The sequence below is a fragment of the Oxyura jamaicensis genome, chromosome 18 (assembly GCF_011077185.1).
Source record: "Oxyura jamaicensis isolate SHBP4307 breed ruddy duck chromosome 18, BPBGC_Ojam_1.0, whole genome shotgun sequence".
NCBI classification, from domain to species: Eukaryota; Metazoa; Chordata; class Aves; order Anseriformes; family Anatidae; genus Oxyura; species Oxyura jamaicensis.
This window is the reverse complement of record NC_048910.1, coordinates 12328062-12355255: the sequence shown is the minus strand read 5'-3', so window position 1 is coordinate 12355255 and position 27194 is coordinate 12328062. Positions and strand designations below refer to the sequence as shown.

At 42.0% G+C, this 27194-nt stretch overlaps 1 protein-coding gene across 9 annotated transcripts in view; it reads right to left on the bottom strand.

The window, feature by feature from the left end:
• The window catches only part of ASPSCR1 (ASPSCR1 tether for SLC2A4, UBX domain containing), a 55219-nt gene extending 28138 nt beyond the window's left edge, over positions 1–27081 (bottom strand). Inside the window, exons 1-7 of one of the 9 annotated variants that reach the window (XM_035342251.1) lie at positions 26866–27080; positions 21453–21508; positions 20269–20383; positions 16225–16325; positions 6879–6936; positions 5989–6062; positions 4844–5282 (exon numbers count right to left, since the gene is read on the bottom strand). In XM_035342251.1, the coding sequence (XP_035198142.1) occupies positions 4844–5282; positions 5989–6062; positions 6879–6936; positions 16225–16325; positions 20269–20310 (714 nt within the window). In that variant the 5' untranslated portion in view covers positions 20311–20383; positions 21453–21508; positions 26866–27080. Of the gene's footprint in view, positions 1–4843; positions 5283–5988; positions 6063–6878; positions 6937–16224; positions 16326–20268; positions 20384–21452; positions 21509–21579; positions 21731–26865 lie in introns of those variants that run through there. The other 8 variants (XM_035342248.1, XM_035342250.1, XM_035342254.1 and 5 more) reach the window with 8 other exon arrangements.
• Positions 27082–27194: the final 113 nt, after the last annotated feature.

Genomic DNA, 27194 nt, shown 5'->3' with positions numbered 1-27194 from the left:
AGCTGCCTGCATGAAATGATCCTGAGCATACAGAGCCACCCTCTGGGAAAGAGCCTGTGGCACAACAGTCCTAACTGCTGCAATCTGCTGGTCCAATAAGGGCAGATCAGTGTTAGAGGAGAGTTAGAGGCCTCCCAAATAACCAGGTATACTTCAGTCTCCTCCAACAGGCTTGTATTTCATTTCACTCAGAACACATATACTGAAAATAGACTTCTCCTTCCAAAGGAAAAAAAAAAAAAAAAAAAAAGACCAACCAGACATACCCTATAGCATGTTGTGAAAGGTGGTGCTGGCATACAGTGGAATTACAAAGTCTGCATTAGCAAATCCTAAACTTATCATTTAGCACCAATGATAACAATAAGATTCCAAATGGAAAGTATCAATCACTGCCCAAACCATGGGAGCGGCTAAAGACAGCTTCAGCCCAGACAACAGAAATGATAATGTAGCAGAACGTGGATCTATATCCCAGCCCACTGTGTTCAGTTGTCACCCCTTCTCGCTGTGCACTCACTCATGTGCGCTCACCGTCCCAGACTGTCTTAGAACTGCCATTCACACCTTGCTTTCCAGACATCTTTGCTAAGACAAATGGCTCTGCACTGCAGATAGCACACTGTGCCAGCAGGAACTTCCCCCTCTAGTCACTCAGCCCAGAAGAACTACATACATGCTGTGTGACACAGAACTACTTCTTCCTAGACATAAACACCCTGTTCTTGCCCTCCAAATTATATTCAGCCAAGATGTGCCTGTTTAATTCTCTGCACCATACCTATAGTGGCCCAACACAGACAGGCTTAGGAGCTGAAATGTAGCTGTATAATTTCTTCTGTTCCCCAGCCAACACTGAACACTGACTATATTAGCTTCCAAACTGGCACAAAACTTAGCTACCCCTTAACATGAAGGAACACACTTTCTTCTATACAGAAGAAAAAGCTTATCTGTTTACATCTAACTAGACTGCAAAAACACACAACTACAGTAAGAATTTCCTAATATTAAATTTTCAGCTAACCCCTAGTAACAGTAAAAATTCTGGAGAGAGCTGAAACAATTGAGTTTTTGAGGAAAACAATTGAGGTGTTTTGAGCTTGTTTTTCAATGCTTTTGCAACTCAATTTCAGAATTACATGACAAGGTCTGATCAGAGAAGAGCAGCACAAGGTGTCTACTAGGCACTACTTAGCAATGAAAAGACACAACCATAATGCCTCTGAGGATGCAAAGTCTGCCACATCATATTACTCCTATATTACTATAGATCTCACCTCCTTACAGACATAAGAAACACTTCAGAGAGAAAGGTTGTTCCACCAATTCCTTGCCCAGAGTCTAGCAATCAGAAAAAAATCCCGTTTCTTTATCCATTACCATTTACTCACTTAACTATTCCAATTTGGTATCTCCCAATCTAAGTACTCTCACTACAGCTTTGCTTTAAAGCCTCAGCAACAACACTGAAGTACAGGCAGAATCTGAAAGATACCTTCCCATGGCTATTTACAAAAAAGACTCTACCAGGTAGACCAACTCACTTTCCAGTTCCAATCTGGTATTTTCTTCAAGTGACAAAAGGTAGCTAGCTATCTCTTGTAATAAAAGATGGCCACCATCAGGGCAGTTACTACCTTTCACTATGTAACTTGAAAGGAAGGAAATCTATGCATGTTGCTGTCATCTTTCTGTTAGTAATACCTTTCAAAGCCAAAGATGCTGCATTATGGTTTGTAACCTTCCCAAAATATCAGTTCTTCGAAGTCTCTACTTCTACCAAAGCTGAGACATTACACGCTTTTCACCAGCAGGCTGAAGCCATCTATTCACAACAGTGTCCACCAGGCAACTGATGTAATTGCAGTCTATGCAACACAGATAGGCATTAGAAAGAATGCAATTCAGTCTAAGGTCACTATCCTGGCCCCAAGTAAGCACGTAAGCTGAGGAAAACCCTTATTTAATTTGAAGCATAGTGGTGGCTATTGTGCTTTCCACAGCAGTAAGCTCTCCCTGCAGATCTACCTCCTCCCCACCACCTCAGGGAGCTCTAATCTCCAGGGGAATCTGGTGTAAAGTTACCTTCTAATAATTAATGTTCTGACATCAAAGTCAGCACGCAGCTGTCTGTAAACCATCTTTATCCTAAGAAATGAAGGGACGCCAACACAGATTTTATCCAGCCTCTCTGCAGCTCCAAAAACCACACACAGGCAAAGCATTAATGGGAAGATTCTTTTACAAAAATGGACCTTTGATGTTTAAAAATAATTTGTTTTGTTTTTTTCCTCAGGACTGAAAAGGGACAAAAAGCAGATGCCATGTGGCTAGCCCAGCTCTGCTGTAGCTGCTGAGAGCAGAGGATGGCAGGAATGGAGGAGGGAACAAAATGTAATCAATCAGCAGCAAATGCACCAGAGATCAAAGGGCTTGAAAGCAGCAGTCAAAATCACATGCTGTTTAACACAAGGGCAGGGCGGGGGGGGGGGGGGGGGGCGCCCGCAACAGAATCTGCAGCTGCTTCCAAAACTGTTCTCAAACTGGAAGGAAGGCTGGCTCCCAAAGTGCCTCTAAGTGGTTTGAACTGGACTGCAATTCTGAGAAAGATGCTGGATCACAAACAAGAGTCCCTAGGCCACCGTGATTCAGCTCTGTGACCATCAGTACAACTTCACATTAAGCTGTAGCCAATAAAATTATAAAATTAGTTCTGTCTCTCCAATCAGCATATGGAGAAGTGCAGACAACAACGCTGGTGAAAAGTAACACCTAACACTTGCACCGTTCCTTCCTTCCTGTTCAGACACAACTGAAACTGCTCCTTTACAAATCATTCATAGGTGAGAGTATGACTGAAGCAAGCAACGCATTACAGTGGACAAATCACCCAGCCTACTGTTCAGGACTCCACACTCAGAGTCTGTTCCAAAAGGTTAAATAACACTGATTAAATGGACCCAAACATGTTTCTAATATACCAAAACATTCACCACTGGATTGGCAAGGCCTCTTTCTGCTACGTTTGTAACTGTTCCAGAGTCTTTCCAGGGTCTGGCTTCTCCACCTAAACAATTCAGAAACTCATGAAGAATGATGGACTACAACCACAAAGAAGTCAACCAAGGTAGAATCTCTACATCAATGAGAGGGCATACACATAGCCTTGTTAAATTCCTCCTGCACTGAGTGCCCTTGGAAACTTATCAGGCGTCTTTTCTTCCTGCGTATGGCTTTCCTTTGTTTAATCCCTTGGCTGGATCAGAACCAAAGATAAACACCAAACTCCAACTCTAGGAGGTACTAAAAACTGGGAAATAGAGGAGATCTCTGAAGATTAAATCCAGCCCTGATGATGTGTGCAGTGAAGGGACAAGGGAAGGAGAGGGTCACAGAGAACCTGGGACATGAAACTCCCAACACACAAATTCACAACTTAATAAGGATACATTATTAACATCTCTGGTACTTTCTTTTATGCTACTTCTCAGACATACCCATCCTTGTTGGGGGCATTCAATTTCATATAGCTGACCTAGAGAAAGTATATTTGACATCATTCAAAGACATCCTCTAACAACAATATAGCACTCTTGAGCCATCAATTCTGGTATCTACATATGAGTTAAAGCATTTTTAATTTTAACTGATTTATTTTTAATTTGGAGACACTAACAATGCAGATACACAATTTGTCTTTCTAGGGAAAAAGGTTAAAGAGAGGTAGACTTTAAGAAGCAAGATACTTTAAAGCAAGACAGAATATACTTTTATATGCAAGCAGAAGTAGAGAAAATGAAGGAAGGTTTCTGTATCACCTGCAATACTAAAAAAATTAAGACTTACAGAAGGAATGGGTAGACTGAAAGGAAGAGAAGATGCCCAGACCTCATTTTTCAAATAGCTAAATTTTGTCAAAAGCGATGCAACTGTAGCTGAAAAAATCCTTTCCTACATCTGTGGGCCTTATAATCCACTGCTTGTCACCAACAGTGAAACGGTAAGTTGAAGTGACCACAGGCAGAAGGAACTGAGGAAGCAGATGTTAAAAACCACCAGCATTGGATGCTGCTTTTACAATTGCTTTGCTATGAAGTTCTGTGTTCCTCAGGACATCTTAGATGAGAAATAGGGCACACCTTACAACCTAAGAGTTAGGAGCTCTGTCTTCTCAGATCTTCGTAGTATGTGATCAAGTTGCAGCAAATCTGTTAAGACCACTTCTCCTCCTATGACATAATCCTACAACGAGCTAGAAAGGTTATCCCTTTCCATGTGGAAAACTCTACCAGACTTGCATCTCCCAGATCAGAAGGCAGTCAGTCACAACAAGCAGCAAGCACTTTCTTAGTAATAGAAAACAGAAGTCTGGAAAAACTCTGCTTACCTTTAGAAAAATTACATAGTAGATAGCAACTAAAAAAAAAAAAAAAGCCAAGTTCCCAGGGATCAGGTGACAAGTGGGCATTTTTAAAATACATTTAGCTTTTCATGAAATTTGACGCAGAAATTGAAGCTCTTCTGGGCTGTTTCTAATGCACTTGTGTTGCTTGCATTAGAACCAATCACCAAGGATATCTCAAGGTTCAAAGCTTTGCTTGCCTCTGGACAGTGCACAAATTCATAAATTCCTATCTTTCATATATCCTATAGTAAACAGACCAAAATGCAAGTTACTGAACTTACTTGGCAGAACTATATGTCACCAAGGCATCCAATGCTAAATAGTGGGGGGGGTGGAGCGGGAAGAACCACGCGGCATCTCAAATACGGAAACATCTTTCCCCACTTAAGGCAAGGCAGAATACAAAGCCCTCACTACAAACAAATTTTACCTTACCTGCTCTTGCTCATTCCGCAGCTCTTGGCTGTTCTTAGACTTCTTTGGCTCAGAAGGGCCTCCAGGGCTAGAAAAAGTTGCTGGCAGCTTTGAAGATGGCTTATCAAACCCAAGAGGTGGTGTAGCCACAGAAGTATCCCCCAGACGCTGTCCATCTCCAAAAAAAGGGACAAACGGGGTAGACTTGGGCTCTGAGGGAGGAGGCAGCTCTTCCACACGGGCATTAGGTTCTCTAATCAAGCCTTGATTGTCTGTGCAACAGTTTAAAGACAAGGCCACATCCCTGTGGTCCGAGTCCTTTGGGAATGTGTGCATTTGAGGTAAGGACACATTCTCTGCTCCTCTGATAGAGCCTGGCCTCACCATTGGCTCATTACATTGTGTCATGGCATCCACAGCTTCCTCCTGACCAGACAAATTGAATTTCTTCATGGCAACCCTTGAAAGACAACACCAAAAAAAAAGTTAATAGTTAGTGCTGTCCTCCCAATTCTCAACATGACCAAGACACAAATGAGACAGCTAGACCATAGTTTAATAAACTGCTTCTTCCAGAGTTACAAAGAACAAGTTGCAGTTGCTCTGAAGTTAGGAGGAGGGAGGAAGCAAAACGGGAATTAACCGTCCCCACAGGAAGAGAAGAAAATTGCCTTCCAGGAAAAAAAAAAAAAAAAAAAAAAACGTCAGCTGTAAAACTGTTTTTAATCATTCCTACCTTCTGTATATATTATAAAAAACTGGCTAGATGATCACAGAAAACCTGTCACTGTCTATTCCCCACCTCATGATCCCAATCAGCAGGAGGCACTGCAGGGACTGGGAATTAAAAAAAACAACCAAGAAAAAAAAAAAAAAGGTACCAATAAAAACCCTCCCCCCCACTCCAAAAAAAAAAAAAAAAAGGAAAATAAAAGAAGCAAACAATTCCCTTTATTCTGCACATCACTGGTCAGTGCCAGCATCTGTAGCTGTGTGAGCACACGTGGGCAGCAGTTTCAGATAAGCAGGCAAAGACAATTACCAAGCGCAGCGATGTTTGTCTTTTTGAATTATTTTCATGCATCTTTTTTGGTACTTGAAAGAAAACATATTCACCAATAGAATGAAAATGAAAAATAAAGAGCCCAAACTTTTCTCCTCCCAACCTGATGATGGCACTGCCTCCACTCAGACCAAGTGACTTCAGTGTTGTCTTCTCTAATTCATCTTTTCCTGAGATCTGTAAGAAAAACAGAAAAAAAATATAGTAACTGTCTGTCTAAGAGCGTTTAAAAAGCTCTTTCTAGAGTGAAGCCTATATTAAGATAATCATCACACCGCACCAGAAACAACTCAAAGCACACTCTTTCTGCAGTTGGAAATGAGACCTGAATACATCTGTATTCACCCATTTGGCTTTACCATATTCACTGCTTACTAAGGGATCTTCACTGAAGATGACCTATATAAGTTTCTGTCCCATGTGTACATCCAAACCTGATTCAACTTCAGCAAAGCATTATTTTTATGTCCGCAGTTAAATCACAGTCAACATCTCTGAGCTAGAAGACAGCTGACTTCATTACATACACTTCCCATCTGCTTGTAATGACCTGTTCCAGAATAAAGACTATCTGTCCACAGAGGTCAGTGGGAAGTGAAGGGGAGAGCTACAGAGAACGAATTCCATAATACACACATACAAAATTTTAAACAAAACATTAACAGCAAAAGATCAAAACAGGGAGGAAAGCAAATATTTATTAAAATGAAACCACTGTTTTGACTCTTGAGCTTTAAAAGAAGTTGGAAAGAAAAACACAAACAAATCATTGAGCTCATTTTATGGGCTCAGAGGTCTAAACGGCTCTGGGTTATGTTCCAAAAAAGCTTTTTTCCATACAGACTTGTCAGGCTTTCAAAAGACCAACATTTTTCTACTTCCCCTCTCAAGAAAGTTCAAAAGAAACACTTTCCAGGTTGGAAAGTGGAGCTAAGTTTTCCTTATATTTTAGGGACAGAAGAAGAGACAGTTAAGAAGGTTTTGGTGACTTACCTCATCTCGCATGTAAATACAGACTGGACAAAATTCACCGTGTTGTTCCATAAGCTCCCTGCAATAAACAGCAAAATACTGCAGCATCTGTAGAGCAGCCTATCCCTTCCAAAACCAACATAGAGAAATAGTAAGAAGCAAAATTAGCTAGTATCACTCTCCTCCCTGTTACTCCAGCAACAGCCGTTACACACTTCACAGAACCGGTATTAGAACTTAAGTAAAGAATTTGCTCCAGTGCATTCACTGTTCCTTAAACACAGCTCCTGACAAGTTGAAAAACAAAGGAGAAATAATTCTTCAAATTAATTCTGAAATGAGTCAAATTTACAAGATAAATTCAACATCATTCTTAGTGTGCCTCAGTGCCCAATCTGTAACATGACTAGTACTTGCTCCTTTTAAACCCTTATCTAAGTTCAATAGTTTACTACTGTATAGACTGTACTTTCTTTAGGGAAGGGTCAGTTTCTTCCCATGTATGCACAGCAACAAAACAGAATGAAATACTGCTCTGAAACAAATAATCTGAGAACAAAGAGGTTGCTTGTCTTAGTATCAGAAAGATTTAAAACAAACAACAACAACAACAAAACAGCAAAGCTTTTAGATTTTAGAGACCAGGGACAAAACAAAGCCAAAGAAAAGGCTGCTGCTCTAGAAAAAGTGAAGATAAACATATAGGTGAGCATTCCAGTGAGGCAATGATGCAAGCTGATGACAGGCCATCTGCAGAGGAGGATATAAGTGAAGGATTCATAGCATAGAGAAGACGGAGAACCAGTTCAGGGCTTGAAGAAGACAGCCCCAAAGTGCTACTCTTAAAAAGATACTACTCTTCCAATTTTCGTCAAGATAAGCAATTCTGCAGCATTCAAGGAGAAGAGAAGCTTTATTACATATTAATTTAATCAAACATGGAAAGAAAAAAGACAATCACAATCTACCACAGCAAGTCAGTTTTCATACATCCAAGATCATTCATGCATTCAGCAGTGCCCACTGCATGCAGAAACATGCGTATTCTTGCATCACTGAAATGTGAAGGCGTATATGGAAGATGACTCGGTTCCCTCATTAATTCAGAATCCTATCAGAGATCAGTTATTCTGGTATCAACCTGGAGTTTTGTCACAAGCCTCTCTAAATTCTAATCAGATAATTGCCACACACTCTCTGCATCTTTCATTACTGGAGAAGCCACTACTGTAAGCATTAACAAGTCCCTGACCAGAATTTTGGACAGGCAACTAGTAAGTGCCTTAGTACTTAACTCTGGAATTGGAACGAAGTCTGGTTCCAATAGCATCAGCATTCAATCTAAGAAAGAATAATTGTAGAAACTAACCTCTACTACAGGAGTTGATTTGGCCCCAAGCCTACAATTAGGAGGGTACAGTCTACCCCTTTTTATTTATACTGAGTCATTAGGCTCTGTAGTCTAGAATTGATTTATGACTCCTCCCTTCCACTGTAGGTAAGAATCATTTGATGCCGTTGGGAACATCATGTCAGAAGTGAACTATGTGCCCTACCTTGATGCATCTCCCAGCTTCACTATGGAGGATTTAATTTGTGCAGAAAACAATTTAGAGAACTGAAAGAATGATTAAAGATGGAAGGATCGTGTGTGTTTTTTTTCCCATTATTAAACAAGAAGCTGTGAAGTAGATTTTCCGCTTAACAACTAACATAGCTTTAACAAAAAAAAAAAAAAAAAAAAAGCCTCTTCTTGTAGTCAGTATTCTTTCCAAATCCAATTCTCCCCCTCAGGAACAAAAAATAGCAAGCATTAATAGTGTATTATCTTGTGGGAGAAAAAAAAACAGCACACCAAACATAACAAGTGTTGATGGTGGATTATTCTGTGGGAGGAAAGCCAGCACAACAAATAGCAATTCGGCATAGAATGTTCAACCAAATAAATATAAGCAAAATTATAATCATCCATCCAAGTTGTTTTTTTTTAAAAAAAAAAAAAAAATCCATAAAACTTGAACCCCTGGGATTTAACCTGCAATCAGAAAGGCAAAGCAGTTTGCCAGGGAACTGAAGAAACTAAAATTGAATGGCTTAACATAAAATAGGAAAATACTAAATGTTAAAGGTTAATTTTCTTTATTATCTGCTCCTCTAAACAGCAGACTACAGAGGATGGAGACCACCAAGCTTTCTCCTATGCCTCACCCCACCAGGAAACACTCAACACAACTCCTATGACTAACAGAATCCACCTCTCTACAAATCAGCTAATGAAATCCACCTGACAGACACATGCTTGCTCATCACCTGAGACCTCAAACAAAAGAGGCTGAATTTAGTCACTGAGTCAACTTGTCATTTTATGTGCTATTATGCCTGTGTTACTACTAAATTCAAACAGAACTTTGCAAATGACATATTTAGAAGAGGGTTATGTAAATTCTCGCACTTAACTGTCTCCTCAGGTATTTGATTCTAGTGACTGGGGTGAACTTCATGGAAAAAAAGCAAAATCTACAAGGCCCTAGCAGCCTGAAAGCACTCTAGTACTTCCCTCTAGAAAACAGAAGTTTTAAAAATATCTATTTCAATAATTTCTCTGCACTGTTTGCAATCATGCAAAAGCAGTCACACAGACACATTCTTTTAAATATGCTTATAAAACATTCATCTACTAGGTGTCCAGGTGTCACAAAACTTATGTAGGAACTCAGACCAATTACATCTATCACATTACTCATACCTATCACCTGTACCTTCAGGGACTCAGAATCACAGAATGGCTGAGGACAAAAGAGGCTTCTGGAGGTCTTCAGGTCCAATACCCCTGCTCTAGCTGCACAGGGGCCCCAGCACATCCTGTTGTCTGGGATTGTTCCTCCCCAGATGCAGGACTTTGCACATTTCCTTGCTGTACTTCATGAGATTTTTGTCAGTCCCTTTCTCCAGCCTGTCCAGGTCCTTCTGGATGGCAGTATGACTCTGGGAAATCCATCATTCTCCCCAGCTTCATGTCATTTGCACACTTACTTAGAGTGCACTCTACTTCATTGTCCAGATCATTAATCAAGATGTTTAACAGGACTGGACCCTCCATTGAGCCCTGGGGCGTTCTACTTACTACTGGCCTCCAACTAGATTTTGTACCACTGACAACTACCTTCTGGACCTGTCTGACTCATTCTCTATCTTGTGCTTTAATTTGCAAGCATCATACCTGGGGGGTGGAACAGGGAAAGCCTGTAAGGAAAGGGAATCAGTGATGGAGCCTGGGTTCCTTCTGACTTTTCCTACAAAGGAGTTAAATGAATTGAGTTTGTTATTTAAAACATCATGCTTTCAGCATCATGTACCCCAAAATACAAATGTTTAAATTACAGTATTCCCAGACACAAAATTATCTCCCAGATTTATGAAGGAAAAGGATCACTTAGGCGGTAGCCAAAATCCATTCAGTCAACCAAGTAACTAATCCTGAAGTGACTCTGCACACTACGGAGTATGTCTGTGCTGTGGCCACTCTGAATACTGTTGTTAGAGAAGCTTCTACTTTGTAGCTGTTAAGACCACAAGTAGGCATGCAATAAACCCAACACAAAGGTGATTATTTATAACTATTATTACAGAAAGACCATCTTAAGACAGGAATAAGATTCTCTATCCAGGTAAGAAGGATGTAAAATAACCCTTAGTGCACTATCAGTCTGCTTGCGCCGCAGAAGATGAGTCTGTTTACCCAAATGCAACATACTATTTTCAATGCAGTGGTTCCTGTAATCTTAAGTATCGTCATGATGTTCAGTTGGAGTTACGTAACACCGTTCATTAGCTTTGTCAATACCTTATGCAGTCTATTTTGTCCAAAATAGATCACAGATTAGCAGCTCAGAAGAATATATATACAATTGATGTTTTGCATAATATTTTAACATGCATCTCTTTAGCCCAGTACAAAGTGACAAGAAAAAATGATCAGGGAAGGAGTCAGTGAGTCTATAGAGCAGAAAAGCAAAAAGGATATAGCCGTTAAGTTCGAGAAAAATTCATCAAGGACATTTACATTTAGACTAAAATCGCAGCTTCAATGAAATATAAGTGAAGTAGCTGCAGCCAGGAGTCACTCAGAAGTGAACACACCATCTGGAAAACAATACTCAATCCCTGAGTAATCCTCAAGAGCAAGAGCACATCAAAGAGTTCCAGATGGAGGATGTGGGAGAGCAAACCTGTTAAGCACAGGCCAGAATTCAGATTTCTGTTTGCTTTAATTATAACAGTCTATCTCCAGCCTTGATCTAAAGGTTAAAACTTAAGCCTTTCTAAATAAAGTATGCAACAGGATGATAATACAGGACAAGGCAAGTCACAACAAAACTGACAAGCTCCACTTGCTAGACTCAACAAACTCAAACAAAGCAACCTGTAAAACCAGTCCTGAGGGACGGATCTCATTCAGGGAAGTGAGGGGCTCAGAACTACTATGGGACCAGCTGCAACACATCAGAATGGTTTCAGTACTGAGGTATCTTTTTTTATTTTATTTAGTGGGGGAATACACTTCTCCAAGCCAATGCATCAAATGCCACCATGCAGGAAGTGACAGACAAACCCAGAGCATCCTACAATCAGTTATACTCTGTCAAGGACAGAAAGCCATATGCAATGCTCTGTAGGAATCAATCTGTAGCAGATGAACAACTATTTGCACCAGTATGACTATTCCTATGTGACCCCTCGTCTGCTGTTACTCAGTTAGACACTGGAGTAATTGAAACTACTGCCAAAGTTGGGTGGAAAGCTGGTTCCATTATTCCAGGCATTCTCCCATACAGCAGGAAGATCCTACTTGCAGTTGTGTAATGCAAAACATCAGCATATAGGACACATCTCAGGCCATCACAAACCTCTGAGTAACTCAAGAAGCATTTTGCAGCTGTCACTTCTGTTTCCAATCCCATTTAAAAAAAAAAAAAAAAACATCTCCAATAATGGGTGGGCTTTGCTTACACTCTGGCAAGGAAGGCAAACCTTGCCAGAGTGCTGTGCTAGATAACATGTCCATGCTGTGATCTTTGAGCTTTATCTTGCAACTCAAGACCAAGGCTCCTACCTCCCCTACTCCTTTTGCAGCAGTAACTAAGCTCCAAAGGCTAACATTTGATGAGGAAAAGGGAAGAAGGAGAATAAACAAACAAAAAAACCCTTGTCTCCTAACTGGAAATTTGGAGCAAAATAGCACCTAAGAGACTATAACCCTTTAGTGCACCATAACAGGCTATGTGTGTTCAGACTTTTCAGTCTGAACCAGACCCAGTAGAGCTAGTCATCCCTACCTTATTTTAAATGTTTTTGCTTCCAATCAGGATCACCTATATCCCTATAGAAATCTCTGTAACCCCTGATAAAAATGCATAAAAAATAAAGGACTGCTGAGACATGGAGGAAACAGTTCAGACTCTTTATAGGTTGCAGTTTCTCCCTGAAATCACAGAAAAGGGCAGACAAAAGCAGCCCACAGTAATAAAGTTTAAACCTCAGGTTGCCTATCATTAAAGGTGGATGATCACAATTTAGGAGGAGAAAAGCTGAGGGCACAATGGAATAAACATACATCCTTCCCCAAGAGACCCATAAGAGAGCAAAACAATATGACTTATATAACCTAGCTCCATTCACCTTCCCAAAATCTCTTTCCATGTCAATCCAAGGAACTGTTTGATTAAACAGCCTTTTGAAAATGTTTTTCATATATCTGAACTTAATGAATAATACCACAAAAGCAGCAGAGTCATAGCCATTGTCAAAATTGTCTTCCAGTGTCCAGACTGCAATCACTTCTACGTGAAAGTCAACAAAGCTGCTAAGCTGACACAGAAGCAAGAGTGGAAGACTGAAAAGCAACAGTTCTCCCAGGCCTGATGCTAAAAGGGTATAAAACACTTGTGCCCTCAACCAAGTCTGTGCAGAGCAGACTCCAAGCAAAGATCCCTGGGAGACTTATTTTTGTATAACTCTTGGAAGCCAGCAGGCTCCTCCTCCAGCTGCTGTTAATCCATTACATTCACTCACTGAGGCAAGCACACACATCAAACACACTGTCATTTCTTTGATGTGCTGTTCTTCAGAAGGGGAACGGCAGGCAGATTAGATTCCTTCATGTAGTGATCTGACAGGGCCTGTAAACATCTTGTGCAAGGACTGCCGCACGCTGAGAGGAGGAGCAGATTTACAATAGCTTCCAGACCTTCTTCAGACCCAATTAGCCAAGATGGACGCTGGAGACCCGGGGGAAATTCCAGTGGATTTAGAATACTTCCCCTCACGCACTTTCAGCAGCTGAGCATTCCAGGAAAACATCTTCGGTTGGAAATTCGAGGGAAGGACTCAGCAAAAGTCAACAGCTAGTTGACTAGTCAGTCAACTGCATCCATACATACTGGAAAGCATCACAACCCCTGAAATCTACATGGATGGATACAAGTCCAGCTTGTTATGCAAGTCACACACAGCATCTTTCTTTGCTGCCTGTTGACTTTAATCAGAAGCCTACAAAGTCCATCTAAACATCTAAGCTCAGCTTCCAGAGGGCAGAAAAGAACATCTGTGTCTTGTGAACTGAAGTTAATAACACTTAGCACAGACTGGCAGTTATAATCCTAAAAAGAGCAGTATGTATATTGACTAGTAGTGTTACAACATCCTGTAACAAATAAAACCTCCACCAGTCTAGCATTTACCCAACTGCAACAGGCATTTTTCTCTCAGAGGGCACAAAGTATGTAATAAGGTACAAGAAAGGCTTTAAAACATCCCCAAAAATATACCTAGGTTTGTTTCTCCATTCCCCTCGTCTACCTCTTTCCTATGCCAAAAAAAAATCTGAATCTGTCTAGTATTTACATGAAGACTGTCCTTTTCAATTTAAGAGTTAAATGCCACACAGCAGATCTTTTGATGATACAAAATTTTGAGGAAAAAAAAAAAAAAAAAAAAAGAACAGAAACCATTTCTACCTATCTGCTTCCTCCTTTTGGATGCTTATTTGAGACGCATTACACTTCTTATCATAACTGTCTATGAGACAGCCCTTACCTGGATTAGGAAACTGACCTACTTGAAAAATAACAGGGAAAATATTATTTTTCAGCCAAATCAGCTATGTAAGCCAATTCCCCACAAAGCTGCACAAATACTACAAGGGGAGTTAGACAGGAACGTGGGAAGTGAGCAGTAACTGTTCAATCCATTGCTGCTACTCAGATATTTTTGACCTGCTTCCCCTTCCCACACACACACACCATGGATCCTAACTCCCTCCCTTGGGCCAACACTAGGCACTCTTTTGATCTTGTTATGGGCCATTCAGGGAGCTAAGCTGGCTGAAAACAAACAGCGCATCCCTGGGAGGCACAACAGCTCCAGAGCAACTCAAGCTACACAACTCAGCTGTGCTACCCTGACTTAATGAGATAAATTCAACCAATTCAACCTCAGAACTGTGTTTCTTAGGCTATTCCAACTGCAGTAATAATAAGCAACTTTAAACTTCATTTAAAGTAGTTTATGCTAGTACAGTAGTCCAATGCTAATGCATACCCATAACTGGTCAATTACTCCAGCCCAGATGACAAATGGCAATCCATGATTTTGCATCCTCTAAGCTTACATTGAAAGACTGAGCTTATCTGAAATGTTACTGCATATCACCTGTCCCTCCCCAGCAACCACTTATTTCATAGCTTTTCTAGAACCATAGCCTTGGAGACTTAAGAAGTTTTCACACAGATCACCACTACCTCTGTAGATTGATAAGTATGCGTTCTAAGAAATTAACAAAAACAGTTCCCAGTTGCACAATACAGCATCTGTACAGAGGAGCAAGAGGATTGAGTGCAACAGAAGCAGGTTTAGTCACATTAGAAAAAGCACAGAGCAACTGGCAGAAGGTGAGGAATACAAGAGAAAGAGCAAACTAGAAACACAATATCTGAAAAGAAACTTTATCAAGAGAAAGGTAAACAAACAACAATACAAAAAAAATCTTGTAAATTCTGTTCAGAATAGAATGGCTGTCACAGCTTCAAGACTCCATCTTCCAAACCATGAAAAAAATAAAAACTGTCTACAGAGAAAAGTTTCTTAGCTTGACATTTCAAAACAATACAGAATTTTAAAGTCAAAGCTAGAGACAAAGGAAAACAATGAACGTACACCAGACACAAGTAATAAGATTTCTAACCCACATATATATTTAATAAATGTAAGACCAAATATTTTTCCATTTAAATAGGAGTTAATCAGTCTTTTGAAGATTCCACGTTAGCCTTCTGAGAACTCCAGATTTCCTTGAAGATCTACGTGAATCCCAAAAGCAACAGCAACTTGCTTAAGAACCCCCTCCACCACATGAAACCACAACACAAAAATATTAGTGATGAAAATAATCTAGGCTACCTTCTCAGCTCTGGCAGTAACTTGGCTTCAAATAAGTTTGTATAAAAGAACGATTCAGCAATACATCCAGCTGTATAGTTTCTTTCTGGCCTTTGCAGTTTGTTACCAGTTTATGCCCTGAACTAAGACTGCAAGTCCAGTATTAAAAAATAGCAACAAAACAATGGGTTGTCAAATATGAAACAGCAAAGAAAAGGCAAATGTCTATGTTATAAAGGAAAAAAATGCAATGAAATGCAAATTCTACAAATCTGCATGATTTAGTTGGATCACTGTGTGGTGATGTTGGCTGGGATAGAGTTATTGTCTTCATGGTTGCTTTTATGGTGCTACATTTTGGATTTGTGATGAAGGTAGTGTTGATAACACACTGATGTTTTAGTTGTTGATGAACAGTGCTTACACAGAGTTGAAGTCTTTTATTTTTCTCATACTGTCCTGCCAGCAAGGAGGCCAGAGGTGCACAAGAAGCTGGGAGGGGACACAATCTGCACAGCTGACTCAAACCGCCAAAAAGTATATTCCATACCATGTGGCATTGCATTCCACAAACTGGAGGAAAGCTTACCGTGAGTGCTGTTGCTTGGGGACTGGGTGGGAATCAGTCAGTTGGTGGTAAGGAATTGTATTTTGCATCATTCTCCCTCCCCCCCCCCCATTTTTTTTTAAGTGATTTTCAAAAAAATTTTTTGAATTTATTGAACTCTTTATCCCAACCCATGAGTTTTCTAACTTCTGGCCTTCTGATTCTCTTGCTCCATCCCACTAGGGAACAAGGGGGAGAGAGCAAGATGCTGTGCATTGCTTAGGCGCCTACTGGGGTTAAACCACAACACACTGTAACAACAACTAAATACTGTCATACACAGACCCATACAAACAAGTATTTTTTCCCCACTGCGTTGCTCACCTGGTCTTTGCAAAATGGTTCAGCAGTTCCCACAAAGTCTGTTGACAGAGAAAGGTATCTTGCAAACGGGAGCCGTCATCTAACTGTAATGCAATCCGAACCTTTAGGAAAACCACAGTAAATACAAAAATTCAATTAAAATTTCTTCAAAACAACTTTCTTCAGTATTTATACGATCTTTATGACCTGCTAACCAAAAATTGTGACTTCCTTCTAAACGCTTGCTGCAAATTATTACATTAGATAAAAACGAGTATTTAATGATTGTTTTAGAAGTTAATATTTAGAATAGTTCTATTCTACTGCAAATATTATAATTTTAGTTCTTTAGTAAATAGCTCTCTTTGGACAATTCAGTCTACTCTCACATCACTGAGAAATTAACATGACTGTGCGACTTCAATTTAGAAAGATTTGCAGAATGAAATTAACAGCTTTGTTTTCAGAGTCCAAACCCACAGTACACATTTAGCACTGCTAAAAATCACCACTTTAATAATTTCACATTAATCTGTTGTATTTCTCTCAGCTGCACAGCCTGTAATATATTCTCTTACAGTGAGAATGCATAGCATGATACTGGCTAATGTTACTATCTCTGCCTATAGAAACAGCGGGACAGTTGATTTCAGTTTTCAGTGCAATTCAAACATCCACCAACCTGACCAGCATCATTCTCCAATGATTTCTCTAGACCTTACAACTCATTTCTCCATGAATTATCATCAAAAATTCTAGAGCACATCCATTTGATTAAGAAATATTCTAAGACAAACTATACCCCTGGCTTCCCAATAATACTAGTGACAGTAAAAATAAGAAAAAAAAAATGCTCTTGATTCAGAAGACAGAGAAAAGGGGAGTTGCATTATTTATCAAATACTATGGTGTCTGTGCAGACTGAAAAGCACAACTATAAGCTCACTACAGTTGATCTTCGCTTCAAGGACTGTATATCAACTCAGAGTCAATGAGAAATCACAAATTCAGAAATTTTGAGAATGAGGTTGGGCTAGCCATCTTCAGAAGGGACTGGAGAATTTGAAATTTTAGCTTCAAAGACAAGAGGACAGTGTAGTGTTGAAAAGCACATTTCAGAGCTGCTTGACAGACTTTGAAACAAGCATATTTGCCAGTGAGAGTTAGAAGATGCAGAGGAATAGAGGGAACTCAGACTAAAGCCTACAGAGTTTCCAGAGAAAGTAAGCAGGAGTATGGAGGACCTTTTGAACAAGCAATTGGAGAAAGTCTAACAGAAACAGGTGAGAACAAAACCTTGAGGTCAAAACAGGATTTGTTTACAGAAAGGTGCTCAACATCATTAAAAGCATCTGACAGGCTGAGAGTGGATAGAGTTACAATACTCATTCTGAGCTTCAGCTGTGAGAAAGTCAAGGGGAACTTTGAAGAGAACAGTTTCAGTGCAAGTGTCAAATTCACCTTTAAAGTCTAGGGTGAACTTTGAAAACTAGACAGTGACTGTAGCAAGTTTGGTAAACTTGGGAAGGAAAGGGAAGAAAAGAAACAGCTTGCCAAATGGCAACACAAACTTGTTTTTTTCCCCAGTGTTTTGCTAGTAACCCATGTTTCAGCACAACAAAACGGAAAACGGAGAAAGCCGTATGAGTTTTACACTGAATTCAGGACAAAAGGAATGCTGGGATGATTACATCTCCTCTAGGAATCAGTAACAGAGTCTGAGGTCTGCTCTTCTAAATGTTCATTAGCTCCTTTAGCACCGTTCAGCTTATATACTGTTTAAAAGTGTCAAAGGCAGTCATGTTCTCTGGGGGAAAAACATACCCCAGTTTTAGAGGATTTTGATAAAAAAAAAAAAAAAAAAAAAAAAAAAAAAAAAAAAAAACATATCCTGAACTGAAACACAGCCAGAGAAAGGCCAATGCAAGAGTCCCAGATGACATATCATCACAAGCAACCAAGAGGCTCTGTTTTACACTAGTTGAAACTTTACAGCAAGGGGCTTCACAGCTATATAAAATTAATTCCAATAGCCCTGACAGAATTGATGCAGTTTCATAAAGTACAATACCAACACAACACAAAGCTCTGTTGACTTAAGCATCAACATGCTAAAGAACTTCCCTGAGGCAGAACAAATAGGATACTTGCACATCCACACAGAGAAGCAACAAACATAGTTCAGAACTATCTCTCTTAAGTTACTGAACACCTAACCAACTATTATCAAATCTAAGACGACTATATGTGCAACTTGCAATTCACTACTGCTTCCTAGCCACCAAATTTTAACATGCTATTTCAGAGTGCATTAATCAAAAATGTCAAAAAATAACTCCAGATGTTCAATTATCAAGTTCTTAAACATATGGTGATAAGAAAAAAAAAAAAAAAAAGGAATTAGGCCTTTTCCAATTTACAATGTGAATGTCCACACTCATTAGCAGGTGTTCATGCAGCTTCTACACATCCTTCAGACAATTTCTACCAAAAATCCCCACAACAACAAAAAAGCAACAAGGAACTTCCAAAACGAATACACTGAAGTCACAAGGAAAAAATCTGGCAGTTGAACAAGAAACTAAGGACAGTAGAGCACCTCAGAGGTAATCTCTACCTTTTAGAGAATATTGAAACTTCTTTCCCAAGAAAGAAGTGTATACCTCTACATTTTCCCAATTATCTGACCTGTGTAAAGAAGAGTTTTTAAAAATCCCTATTAGGTAGGACCTACTGTTTCCAGTCAACTATGGTTGCTTGAATCCATAAAAATCAGCCTTATTCAAAAGCCTATGAAAGACATAAGACTAGTACAATAACAAAAGCTTCTTTCAATCTGTTTTCATTTGTCCCCACCAAAATCTGCATCCTTCCCCTTCCCCCAAGAAACGAAAATAGACACCACACACTCCAGTAATCTACAGTGTTTTCCTTGGAGGAATGTGTTTGTAATCTGCCACAACTCCTGCCAGTCCTTGCAGGACTGCAAATTGTGATCTGCTGGAGACAGGAATTTTTCTAATAAAGGAATCAGTGGCATCATCAACAACTAGCCAACAAAACTAAGTAGTTTCATACTACCATTAACATGACCTCCTGATTTCTTCCGTGCTGAACACAGGCCTTAGATTTTTCTCAGCTACAGCAAAGCGATGACAGCTGACATCACCATTCCATAAGAATCCAGCCCTGAAATTCAGACTGCCAGTTGCATCAGTTTTTTGGGCAACAGTTCAAAACTAAGTATGTCACAGAAGTCACATTCAGTCCATTACAAAAAGTCTTTCTAAAAATCCCAGGCTCTATATAAAATAATAGGAGATAATTGGCACTGGTCTAAGTTCACAAACACATAAGCAAAACGTCAATAACTTTATCACTAGAACTGTACTGATAGCACCCCTAGATCACCTGCCATTACATCATTTTTACCACATAAAATGTTTATGTTCATTAACATCTATGCATTGTTTTAAAAGTTCTGCCTCCAGCTGTTAGAATGACTTGCATTAAAAGATTTAAGTCTCCTAAGCTTGACAATAATTCCTACAGAGCAAAGCATCCATAAGCCCTCTGCAAATAATAATAAATAGGAACATTAGATCAATGCTAAACACAGCACATGGCAGAGAAAACTATAAAGCTGTGTGGAACATATCTTGAATTCTTTAAGAATTTCATATTTTAGTTGAAGCTCAGAAGCAAACTACAGTAACAGAAGTAGAAATTAGGAAAGGGAACTAACTCAACTGCTGAGCAAAGCCATCAGTGAAATTTAACATCTTATACATTCACGTCTATTAAGTTTTTGAGCTCCCTAAAAGATCCCCTTACCCTCCAACACACAGCTGGAACTCCACCACCATATGGACTGTAAGAAAAGACTTCCAGCTCCTAATGTCCTACACCCATTTTTCCACCACACCTCCACTATTCTTCAGGTGGTCTTCCACTCATGCATTTTGATCAAGCCTGAACAAACTCCTGCTCATTAGACATGACAAGATCATATCCAGCAGGTTTGAAAAACTAAATAAATCAGGTCACGCTGTGAAATGAGCATACCGTATTTCCAATTCCCACTCTGTTGCAAGAGACTGGCACCATCTCCAGCTTGGCATTGTTGGGCAGTCTGGCAAATCTCCACTGTAACGAGAGATCCAACACACTTCTCTGAAACCTGAAGAAGAATACAGTAAATGAAGACACCAGGAACCATCATATGCCACCTTCAGATCACTTTAGGGACTGGCAACAATGCAACATCCAGATCTGAAGCAAGAGAATTCTCCACAGGCTGGTTAGAAGCCATAGAGTAGGATGATACCACCTATCAAAAAAGCTAAAGGTTGTAGAGGTCACAGATAAAATCCTCAAATTGTATTCCTACTCAGGTTTTAAGAGATAAACAACAACTGAATACCTATTCACATACTGCATTCAATGCTAAATAAAAATGTATTTTTCTGCCAGTGAGATGAATAATCTCTTGATTTTTATACTGTAAAAGCGTATAGTCAAAACACTAGGCAAGACAGAAGAGTCCCTATCAGTCTGTCAACTAGCAAAAGTGTGTGTGAGGTGGGGAAGGGAGTGTCTTCATGGAAGGTACACAGGATTTCAGCACACGTCCCAAAAGTGAATGGAATTCAGCACTAGAAGAACCACAGAGCTTAACTAGAACAAAATAACTTTTCTAGAGAATAATCTTAACTGTACATCACGGAACTCTCTCCCCAGTGATAACTGTGAACGATTTCCTCGTGTACTATCACACACCACCTACATAGCTGTGGCAATGCCTAAAACAAAGACCAGCCTCAGTAAGCAGCTGAAGGACCCCTCGGGCCCCTCTAAGACCGTCCACCAGCCCACCACAAGAACGCCCAAGCCGAACAGAAAGTGCTCCCACGCGTGTTTCACACAGGCCTTCCCGCCCTCGGGCGGCGAGGCGGGACGAGGCCATGCTCAGTGAACGTGAACAGGAGGGCGACACGGCGCCCGCACAGCCGGGCGTCAGGCCGATGGCGCCGTCCGCAGCAGGGAGGGGGAGAGAGAGGACGGGGACGGGGCCGCAGGCACCGCGCGGGCGCTTCGCGAACAGCGCGGCCCGCCGGGGGGAGCAGCCGCGGGCGACCCAAGCGGGGCCCGTCCCCCAGGCAGCGCGGGGCAGGCTTCCGCCGGGCCCAGACACGGCGCCGGGACGGGGGCAGCGCAGCCGCCCGGACGATCCCCGCGGTGAGACTCACTTCAGGCCGTACTCGCCGGGGCTGCCGCCCTGCTTCCTGCAGACCTCCTCGAGGATCTGCGGAGAGAACAGGGGCGTCAGGGGCCGGCCGGCGGCCCCACCGCCGGCCGCCCCCGCCCCGGACCCACCTGGAGCAGCACTGTGCCGGGCCCCACCCGCACCGTGACCCGCCGCCCGCTGGGGGCCAGCACCGACACCACGGCTCCCCCCCCGCCCGCCGCCGCCATCTTCCCGCCCGCCGCGCCGCTGGCTCCGCGCTGCCGGGGCGGGGCCGGGCCGCCCCCGCCCGCAGCCCGCCCTGCCGCAGCCCCGCCTCGCCCCGGAGCGGCCGAGGGGGCTGGGGCGGCAGGCGTGGAGCGGCTCCTGGCTTCCACCGGCACGACCGGGGCCTGGAGTACGAGCGGCACTTAGAACAAAGGCAGGGAATTGAGATAACACGTGCCCGACGAGTGAAGGAGGGCAGCGTGCGACAGACACGCGTCTGGTGGCACAGCCGATTTCTCAGAAGAGCGAGAAGGCAGAGGAAGACCCTCTGGCCTCCCCCCTTCAGAGAAAAGCGAGGGGGCCGGGGGCCGGGTCGGGGGGCGGCGCGGTGACGCTGCGGAGGGGCCCCGAGCTCTGCCGATGTGCTCCGAAGTAAACGCGAGGGAGGCGCAGAGGGGACAGGGCCCGGCCCTGCTCGGCGCTGGGGAGAGGCAGCGGGCACCGAGGACACGGGAGGTCCCGGCCCGGCATCAGGAAGCGCTCTTATGAGGAGGGTGACGGAGCACTGGCACGGGCCACCCAGACAGGCCGTGGAGCCTCCTTCTTCCTTGGAGATCTTCAAAAGCCTCCTGGGCGCTGGTTCTGAGCAGCCTGCTCTAATCCTTGAGCACGCCAGCGCTGCGAAAGTAGCAAATCTTCGTACACAGCGGACTGCACATGCACCAGCAGTTCTTTACCCTAAGCCAGAAGGGTCTGCAGAGGAGGCTGTGCACTCGTGCTGAATGTATGGCAAGAATCCTCTTCTGCAGATGTAAGCGCTTTCCTCTTGAGTAAGCAGTGATGACAGTGACTAAAGACTGAAAATACCTATACTACAGGAAAGGTACTCCTTGGCAAAATATAAAAACCATAGTGACAAACTCATTTCAGAGAGAAACTCAGAAGAGGGGAACGTTTTACCGTATGCCCATGGTCAAATGAGTGTCTACACAGTATCACAAATAGAACACTAGTGGTAAGCATCCCACTGCCTAAGAAAACTGATTCATTTGGCCAAAACAAAAAGAAAGGAGAAATATATATATATATATATTGAGCACCTTGCAATTAGTGCCTTCTGGACTTCCCAAGTTAGAGGTTGTATCTTTACATCTAATAGTGTCTGCTGGATTTTTCTTCCATAAATATGCTCAGCTGTGTTTTGAGCCTGTCTAAGCTTTTGGCATCCACAAGATCATGAGGCAATGGGTGCCACAGTTCTGTTGTGTTGCATGACAGAAGTACTTAATTATGTTTGTTTTAGAACTTTTTCTTTGTTGTTCCCCAGCTTTTATTAAGACAATCACTAATCATTCTCCACTACTATCTCTGTAACATTCATAAGTCTATCAACATATTTCCTGTGATTCCCTGCCATTGTAAGAGTGTTTTGCTGTAGAATATAATGTGAAGAGGCATGAGGACTTAAGGGTAAGGTTGTCCTGTAAACTTTCACATGCTTACAAAAGGGGCAACAAATATTTATGATGTGCAAGTTCTCAGTCTTTAAAATAAGGTAGAAACCCAGAGCTCTGGGAGTACTTAACATTGAACAAAGATATCCTGTTGTTCCACCTTCAATAGAAGGAATGAAGAAAAAGGAACAATTAAAAAGGCTATGTTAACATCAGCTGCTGAGGTAGAGCAGCCATTCAATTTAAAAAGATACGTTTTGGTTTTCGTGGAGCCCAAAAATTTGGTCTTGTTTCTGGATGGGGTTGGCTCTTATTTGATGTCTGAAAGGGGCAGCTGTTTCCTATTTTGCATCTGAGAGTGACACATCCCTTAAAGAAATGTTGCTCCTGTTAAAAAAACACCAATGTAATTTGAGCCAAAAATTTCTAAGTGGCTGGATTAGAGAGATGAATCTAGCTTTTAATGGCATATCATAATCACAGAGCTGCATGGAGGTTTATGATCATGTTTCATATCCAGAGCCACTTCTAATCTGAAATATTTATCTGAAATTAGAAGAATCAGGAGAGAAAGAAGGGGGAGGAAACTACAACCTGGAGTTCATTAAAGTGCTACAAAGAAATAGGAACTCATTAGGGAACAGCTGAAAATATCTCCAAAAATTCAGATTTCTGCTACTGTTAGGATCAAGAGCATGCCTGCAAATCTACCAGGTGAGCCTCAGCAAAACATCCACCGTGCTAAAAAGTGTTTAGAAATTGCTTTTCATTAGTGATTACAGTGAATAAACTGTAGAACAATCTTTCCCTAAAATCATGTTTTAGGCAGCCAGTTGTGCTTTGCATTAGGAAGGTATTTCATAATATAATTATGCATATTTACATTCAGTCACACTCACACAGAGAATAATGCATAAGTTTCTTTCTCAAAAAAGCACGAGGGAAAAAAAAAAAAAAAAAAAAAAAAAAAAAAAAAACACTTTATTTTCTTTCAAATGGATAGGAAAATAACTGTGAACATCGAACATCTATAAATACTTTGCAAACAGTTCCAAAATATCATACAGAATACCTACTTATCAGAATAATGACAATACTGTAAAGTATTTTTTCCTGTCTTTACTAATGGTATGTGCTGCTAATCATGCTGAGTCCCAGTAACATTCAACTGGGTGCTTCCAACCACACCACACATCACTTTGTACTAAGGCTGTGAAGGGACTATGTTGCCCTGTTGAAGTTCCTTTACCCCCCCCCTGATAGCAGACAAGATGCTGGTAAAGTAGCATGACCTTGCAAGTACGATTTTATCTGTTGGTGAGTGGCCTTCTGTGGGGTAACTTACATCTCCTTCCCCTTCTTTCTCCCCCCCCACCACTTTGACCAACTTTTGATCAACTTGAGACCCAATAAATGAGCCAAGGAACTTTAACTGAGCCAGGGCCACAGAGCTTCTGAGATCAGGTGCAAGAACACTGGCTGCCAAAGGGAAACACCTGAAACACAAGTCCTTGCACAGGGCTCCTGGAGAAATCCTCCCAGCTTCTGATAGGGAAACATCAAGATGTCAAGTCCTGGCAGAGTACTAGGGAATTTCAGAACTGTCTCATTTCCTATTGTATAGCATAGTTCAATACGCTTCAAAATACTGAATTACACCAGGACATACTGGAACATATTATCCAGGCTATTTCATTTTGAGAGGTACTAAATCAAAACAGCATCTCCCTTCACATTACTCCCAATGGTTAAAAATCTCTTGTTGACCTCCTACATGCATCAATACTAACAATAAAAATGCCAAATCTTCAGTGTGTGGAGGTGTCCAATTCTTTTGCCGCTTTCTCTGAGCTTTCTTCCATATTGGGTGCAATCTACGTAGGGTGGCTCTAACCAAAGGACTAAAATTTAGTGAAGCCATTGCACTGATGGATAGTATTATACAATTCTCTGAAATCTGCATGCACTCGGACATTCCCTCAAATTCAGTGTGTCAGAGTTAAATTGTACCAAATTTAAATGTAGAATTTTCTAGAAGTGATAAAGTAGTCTCTCATGCCATACCCTGACAATCTTACGCTCTTCTAACAGCCCCCTTCCTCCTTCGTGACAGAAGTAATACAAACATTTGTCTGGACTTTGGAAGGATGACAAGTAAGAGTGTTCTGAAAGAAACTGAAACTCTGAAAGAAAGAGCTCCTCCTGAGTTATCTGAAACAAGAGATACAGGAAAGCTGGAGGGAGCCCTGTAAAGCCAAGACAGGAACTATTTAACTTCTTAGCTTCCCCTCTTTGGACAAAAGCCCAAAGATCTGCAACATTAACATGTGCTTCTCTTTGCCCTAAGGTTCTTTCAGTGTCACCCATGAATGCATCACCTAGTACAATGTGCTACAGAGTCCAGTAACTCCAGATCTGCCCAATGAGATGGAACACGAACATCAAGAACATAAGCCCATCAGTGTGACAAACAGCACCCTTTTCTCTTAAGAAAGTAGGGTGAAGTTTAGCAACATTATCTATCCCATTTTCTTGTTGTAGCTAGTGGAGTATGAGCTCCCAGAATTGTTTATGCCAACTACTCCAGAGATCCCAAAGCACTCAGGCAGGGCCTACAGATTAACATCTTCAGACACTGTGCAAACTAACCAGCTGCACCTCTGCTCTGGCAACCTTGTAAATTCTCTAACTTGCTGTAGCTGGTTCTAAGGACCAATTGCTCATACTTATCGTGGCCAGTGAGGAAGGGATCTTAAAGGTGGTGCAGTAAAAGATAGTGATGCAGAATTGCGCTGGGCCCAAAAATGTGTTGGGGGTGAATGCAGCATGTGAGTGGAGGCTTACCTTCAGTTCAACGTTTTTTCCTGGTTTAAAATATTGATGGCACTATCAGCACTTAAATAAAACATTTAGAAAAAAAAAAAAAAATCTGACTGAGGACAGAGCTGGGATTGGGTACATAAGAGTAACTGAACAAGTAAAGAAAAAAAAAAATGCGATAATCCTATGGTGAAATCACGGGCTATGCATGTAGGAAATTCAGAGCTGAGGATGTTTTAAAAGTCCAAACGTGCTTAGGTAAAAAATGTAGCTGCAGCAGCAGCTGAACAGCTTCAACTGTTGCCCAATAAATAAATAAATAATCCACTTATTATTTCAAGAATATGCTATTTTCACCTTTTTGATCCCAGATAGGTTAAATTTCCTCATAAAGACAGCCTGTTTCCTTGTTCCTCTCTTGAGGGCTGTTGAATTGCAGAATCACCGAACCATTAGGGTTGGAAAAGACCTCCAAGATCATCCGGTCCAACCATCACCCTACCATCAATAGGTGCTCTTGAAGTGCAAGAGCTGTCCGTTTTGCTATCTAAACAAAGGAATTGTTCTAAGCGTAGCATTTTCTCTGCCTTTCCTCGGTTTATAACACTGAATTCTGAGGTAATTACACATTTTTGTGACATTCTTTGCTCTTGCAGTTGACAGGCGTCCTAGTAAGAGATATTTAACATTACTTTCTGTCAGGGATTTTTTTTTTCTTTAATTGCTGTTAATGTCATAACAGCGGAGAATAACCAGGGAGAGCCGCTAGAAGATAAGCCTAACGAGCCGCGAAGGGCACCAAGAAGCCCCTCGGAGGCGCTGAGCGCTGCGGCCGGCGGCGGGCGGGGCGAGGGCCCCGGGAGGAGCCCAGCTGGGGGCCGCCGCCCCCGGCCCCCCGCGATCCTCCCGTACCGCCCGGCTCGCCCGCACGCTTACCGAGTCCTGCGAAAAAGCCCTCTGCTAACGTCCCCTCTAACTTTAGCCGCGGCAGCTTCGTTCTCCTTTGTTCCCGTTGCAGCGGCGTTCCCGGCTTGCAGCTGCCGACGGGCGCCTACCCGGAGCGGAGCGCCGGTTTACCGGCGGGACGACGGCCGCCGCTGCGCCGCCGCTACTCACCGGCCGCGGCCCGCTGGGCACCCCCAGGGCCGGCCGCCGCGGGGGGTGCGGGGAAGAGCGCGGCCCGGGGGCCGGGGGCGTCACCTCCCGCGGGTGGGGGGCGGGCAGCACCGCCCCTACGGGGCCGGGGGGGAGGGGCCACGGCCCCT